At 39.8% G+C, this 6,265-nt stretch overlaps 1 protein-coding gene across 1 annotated transcript in view; it reads right to left on the bottom strand.

Moving 5' to 3' along the window:
- Positions 1–5,436: 5,436 nt before the first annotated feature.
- The window catches only part of LOC308081445 (GTPase IMAP family member 8-like), a gene marked incomplete at its 5' end in the record, with an annotated part of 52,352 nt that continues 51,523 nt past the window's right edge, over positions 5,437–6,265 (bottom strand). The window contains one exon of the mRNA XM_080457812.1: positions 5,437–6,105. Coding sequence (XP_080313938.1) covers positions 5,531–6,105 — 575 coding nt within the window. The 3' untranslated portion in view covers positions 5,437–5,530. The remainder of the gene's footprint in view (positions 6,106–6,265) is intronic.

Below are 6,265 nucleotides of genomic sequence, written 5' to 3'. Positions count from 1 at the left end.
CAAAGTAAAAAATCAAACGAACTCATCAGATAAAACCATATCTACTAATCAATTAAAAGTTAACAATGTGATATTGCATAATCCGCAGTTAACTGCTCAAGCTTTTAACCAGCACTTTTCTTCAGTTTGTCCTCCCACAACGCCTGACCCTCCTTTTGGTTTTAACAACATGCCGACTTGTAATAGTTCCTTCTCCTATAGGAAAATAACACCCAGTGAGGTCCATGATGCAATTATTGAACTAAAGGTGAGTCGTGGTCCAGGGTTAGATGATATCGAAACCAAATTTCTCAAATTAGCACCCCACATTCTTATGTACCCCTTTGTGATCTCTTTAATATGTCACTATCCACTTGTCAGGTACCTGCTGTTTGGAAATGTTCAAGTATCACTCCCTTGCACAAAGGGGGAGATGCACTTGAACCTAACAACTACAGAACAATCATTTGTTCAACTGTAAAAAAAAAAAACGAAAAGCTAATCTATAATCAATTGTCACATTATCTCAATAGCTTTAATATCTTATCACCCTTTAAATCCGGTTTTCGATCAAATCATTTCACAACCACGGCTTTATTAAAACTCACAAATGATATTTTCTCAGCATCTGCTGATAAAAAATTTACTGGAGCAATCTTCATTGACCTATCCAAGGCTTTTGATTTGGTTGACCACTACCTTCTTTTAGATAAACTGTATTCTGTTGGTCTATCACGCAATGCTTTGTTATGGTTTAACTCCTATTTGCGTAATAGAAAGCAATGTGTCGTCATACAAGGATGTAAATCTGATCTGTTGAACGTGGTGTGCCTCAAGGCTCATCCCTTGGTCCACTTCTATTTTCCATCTTTATTAATGACCTCCCTTCAATCTGTTCGGAATGTAGTGTCCAACTCTATCCTGATGATACAGTATCTCCAAAACCACTATACCAGAAATTGAATCAGCTTTGCAATCCGACTTCACTACTCTACAATACTGGTTAGCAGCCAACAAATTGCAACTTAACAAAACTAAATCCTTCACTATGATCTTTGGTACACGTCAAAATATTAAATCTAAATCCATATATCATTCCTGTTCTATTTCCAGCTTGGATGGTACTCCACTGCAAAGAACTGTCATTCAAATGTCATATTGATCATATTATAAGAAAGGTTTACCTCAGTATCGTTGTTCTCTATCGCTCTAGAAACTGTTTTACATTCTCTGTTAGGAAAATACTAATATTACAACTTATTCTACGGATGTTGTGTATTATAAAATAATCACTTATTATTTTATTTCAATAAATCTACAATGATCTGAAGGGGAAAACGTTCTTGTCTCGGCAGAGCCTTTTTAAGATGTGTCAACATATGTCAATGTTCTATAAGGAATAATAATTCAACTTGAGCAATGACCAAACTAGATTTGATAATAAAAATATATGAATTTATTCAATCAAACCTAAGCTAGGCATGCAACATTTTATAAAAAAGGAAAATCTCAACATTAAACGTAATAAAGGTTTTAGCTGGATTCAGATGGAAGCTAAACCTAACTTTAAATCCTGTAAGAAAACAACAGTTCAAATGAAATAAGAATGATATGCCATGAGCAGTTGTTCCTGTGTTTACCGCACATCACAGTTGTCATGTGATGTGTCCGATGTCCAGTGATGAACGTTGTCTGTTTGTGACGACGTGGTGGAATTCACGCTGGTTTTAGGGTAAAAACGTGAAGTTGTAGTTGTAGATCCGTCCTTTGTCTCACTCAGTCCTCTGAGGAGCCAGTTGTGGTAGAATGCTGCCCACGTGATGTACCTATGGTCAGGCAAGAGCAGCGTCGAGCAGGGTTGCCGATACGACAGCCAATAGAGAAGAGAAGCAGCGGAGACGCAACGTAGTCAGGTCAGGGTCAGATCGTCTGGGGGACCCCAAGCTGTTGCGTCTGGCTTGTGGGAGAATCAGGCCTTCCAGTCATGGAGGTGCGGTGTGAAGAGCTTTTCATCCAGGCATGGAGGGCATCTTCTTCTTCGCAGTCCCTTGCTTCCTCGCAGAGAGGGGCTTCCAAAGTCTGGGAGCTTCCGAGTAGTCAAAGTAGTCTGAAGAGGGGGGTCACACACAGCGTTTATATACGTTGCGTGTTGACAGTAACATGAGGCTGTTGCAACACACGTGTTGTTGTTTTGAGGCAAAGTGGTCCAGAGAGATGTCCATCTTGGGAAGATGAAGTCATGCACTCGTGCATTGCTCATGGCTTAAATTACACATATTCTGCAAATGTCGTGTTTATTTTATTTACACCGTTATTACAAACCATTGAATCCAGTGCAGTAAACTACGATGAATATGGTGCAAATAGTATATGTCATAATTACAATCAAAATCATGATTAATGAATTGGAGTGATTACATGAATGAAACATTCAAACATTATGACATGAATGGTGACATGAATGGTTACTTGTCAATAAGTCAGAGTGTTATCTGTGGGATGATGACATAATCCAATAAAGGGGAACAGTATTATAATCCAAGAATCCTGATCCATTCTGGATCGAGTCTGTAGGGTTCCAGTGAGTCCGCTTTGGAGACAAACATCTGAAAATAGAATGTACCAAGTTTCGCAAACCTTGCAAAGCGAGTTCTCAATCACACTTAAAGTCAAACCTTGCGTTAGTGAAATGAGATGCAACTGTCATCTGTATCCATGGTCCAGGTTCTGTGGAACATTCCTGAGGGTCAATAGGTCAGTTTTGTGCAGCCAAGGCTCCAATGACATTAGATTGAGCCATCAGTATGTGACAGAGAGAAGGGCACAAATGTGTCCATTTGTTCATCCAATATTGTAAGTGTGGAAACTGTATAAACAGTAATTGGAACTGTATAAACAGTAATTGTGCTTCTTTATAGACCGATAGTTACTACAGAAGATTCGTCTTAGGTTGTCCTTTTACAACTCACCACTGTACTATGTATGAAAATCTTCAATTGCCCTCTCCCACAATAAGAAGACAGTGTCACTGGTTACAGTTTATTTTTAAATGTATACATTTCAACTATCCTCAATATCTCAAACAGCTTCTAAGACCATCCCCTAACAACTACCAGTTGAGGCACTCCACGCAGCCTTACTTTTATGTACCTTCAGTTTCCACATCATTAGGTAAGAGAGCCTTCATGTTTAAAGCCCCCTCTGATTGGAACAATCTACCGGTAAATTTTCGAACCATATCATCTTTCAATATGTTCAAAAGTGCACTGGCTTCTTATAACACGATCTCTTGTACATGTCCGTGACCATTACATCACTACACTTTATTTCTGTATACTATCGCTGATGTTGAAAATGACAATGATATCTGACTCTGAACAACTGATCCATCTTTTTGTGCTTGCTTAGAGTATAATACCCTGATAGTGTTGTCCTATGTGTTGTTTCTTGTCCGGTTGATATTTTGTTTTCAGTTTTTTGTTATTTGTTTTATTATATGTTACTGTATACTGTACTGCTGTCTCTAGGACCCCCTCGAAAACAAGATCCTGAATCTCAAGGGGTTACTCCTAATAAAGAATTTCAATATAACAGCGACAGCGGCAAGCAGTACCGGTCTGGTACCCAGTCTGACCTCGACCAGATCCAGACTTTGCCTTTTGGTTGAAAAAATGTTTAGAAATGTTTTAAAAAGTTAAAGATGTTTGAAAAATGCAAAAAATCTATTCAATTTTATTAAAACGGCAAGGTCACACAAATGTCTCCATAATAAACACGTAAAAATAATTTACAACATTGAGGCAATAATAAAATCAATATAAAACAATGCATTATGAAAATCACAACGCACAAAGTCCACCAAAATTATTTGCTCATAATATATACACATAAAAACATCCCAATCGAGCTCACATTTGTATGTTAATTGTCTTTTCAAATTGTGCCTTTTCCACGTCACAATTATAAAAAATATGTTTGAGTATGATATTACTTTAAGAATAGAGAATTGGGTGAAAGGGCCTTTCTGTATGGAGTTTGGATGTTCTCCCCATGTCCCCTAGGGTAGGTACCCTCACAAAAAACATTAAACAGTAATCCTGGTATCTACGTATACTGCCTCCCCCTGGTCAGCCGGGGCGCCTGATGGAGGGGAAAGGAACTGGTTGGAATAACGTGTTCCTTCCACGCGCTACGTCCTAACGGGGAAACTCCCCCCTGTCAGGTGATAAGAAGCGGTCTGCTCACTCCTCATGCATTGAAGGAAGCATGAGCGCAGTTTGGGGACTCTCCCCAGGCTGGCAGAGGGAGAGTAGCGCCCAGGATTACAAGATTAGGCATTTGGCACTGGGTGAAAAAAAAAGAAAAAAAGAATAGATAATTGTAAATCCATGCAACCTCAACCAACAAAAACAAAAAAACATATTTAAAACATAAATCCATCTGCAGTAAATTACATCTTTACAACGTTGCTGCTTATAGTAACTAAGATTTTAATTTAAAGGGATATTTCACTTTCAAAAAAACTTTGGGTCATTTTATCATCTACTCAGGCTTTTGTGAGCCCCCCAGACCATTTTTAAGTTGCTTGATTCAGTATTTAGATATATGATATTCATTTTATCAGACACGCCCCCTTCCTATACAAACCCATTATAACTTCAAACTCCATTTTAACCATGATAGATTTATCAAAAACACCCGTCCTTGATTCTGGTGACTCACCCCGCCCTCCTAATACGTGAGGGGGCCGTGTTTTTTCGATAACCTTTTTCGTTTTTTCATTTTCCAAAAATAATATTAAAAATAAATGAAAAAAGTTATCGAAAAAACACGGCCCCCTCGCATATTAGGAGGGTGGGGTGAGTCACCAAAACCAAGGACGGGTGTTTTTGATTAATCTAACATGTTAAAAATTGAGTTTGAAGTTATAATGGGTTTGTATAGGAAGGGGGCGTGTCTGATAAAATGAATATCAAATATCTAAATACTGAATCAAGCAACTTAAAAACGGTCTGGGGGGCTCACAAAAGCCTGAGTAGATGATAAAATTACCCAAAGTTTTTTTGAAAGTGAAATATCCCTTTAACTCTGCGTCTGAGAGTACACATGTAACCAAATGGACCCGCTGCCTTTGAGGGCCATGAGATGTGAAGTGAGCCTGTTGCCTTTCCATAGCAGACCTTCTCACAACACATTGCAACGTGCTGTTGTGAGCGTTCAGAAAGGCATTGTAAATCACAGATGAATACAATGTCGGCTTTGAAAAAACTGGCCGACTTTTTATGACTTCATGACTCTGAAGCCTCAGGCCCTCTCCCTCTGAGGGAGCGGAACATTGTTAGCATTAGCATGTAGCTAACAAAGTATCACAAGCAGTTGAATGTGACGTTGCCTTCCAAAAGTAAAAAAACAAATCACCAATAAACGCACATCACTGCATCGATTCAGAACTGTGCACGGCCGCATCGCGATGCGTCTTAGAATCGATTATTTTCCATTCCTCTGATTTCTAGTCATCAGACAACATTAGGATGTTTTTATAAATAATAAATCAAGGTTTGTCCAAACCCAGTTGGTGATGAAGGGTGAAATCTAGTTGATGAAGTGCAGTGATCATCTTCAGAGATGCTTCATTCCCTTTCTTTCTCACCATGTCGATTAGTTCTCGGGCTTCGTTTTCTTTGATTTTCTCTGCTCTGACCATGGCCATCTCTTCATCGTTGAGAATCTTCTCTTGGAACAGTATGTCCAGCACACCTCTGATCACGGCCTCTGACACTCGTTTGACGAACTCTGTGCGAACAGAACACAGCTGCTCTGCTTCCTGTAGCGGAGTCTTCACTGTCGACACAGAAGGCAGTGGCTCTGCTTCCTGTAGCGGAGTCTTCACTGTCGACACAGAAGGCAGTGGCTCTGCTTCCTGTAGCGGAGTCTTCACTGTCGACACAGAAGGCAGAGGCTCTGCTTCCTGTAGGTGAGTCTTCACTGTCGACACAGAAAGCAGCTGCTTTGCTTCCTGTAGCGGAGTCTCCACTGTCGACACAACAGAGCAAGGTGTTGTGTAGGTCGTGCCTCTGCAAAGTCGCGACAAAGAAAGGCAACACCACCATGTTGATGTTTCATAACCTAGAAAAAAAACACAAAGCACTGTATGAGGAGAGCCAAGCAATAAAAGAGACTGAGGGGCCAGGGACATGCTCCCATGTCAAGCCCAAGCAAGGTCTGATTGACGATGCATTCAGTAGTATAACGCCATACGAGAAGACGTCCTACAGGCACAAAGAGA

This window comes from Gymnoscopelus braueri (assembly GCF_963280865.1).
Source record: "Gymnoscopelus braueri genome assembly, contig: SCAFFOLD_115, whole genome shotgun sequence".
NCBI lineage: Eukaryota > Metazoa > Chordata > Actinopteri > Myctophiformes > Myctophidae > Gymnoscopelus > Gymnoscopelus braueri.
This window is presented reverse-complemented; position numbering and strand designations above follow the sequence as displayed.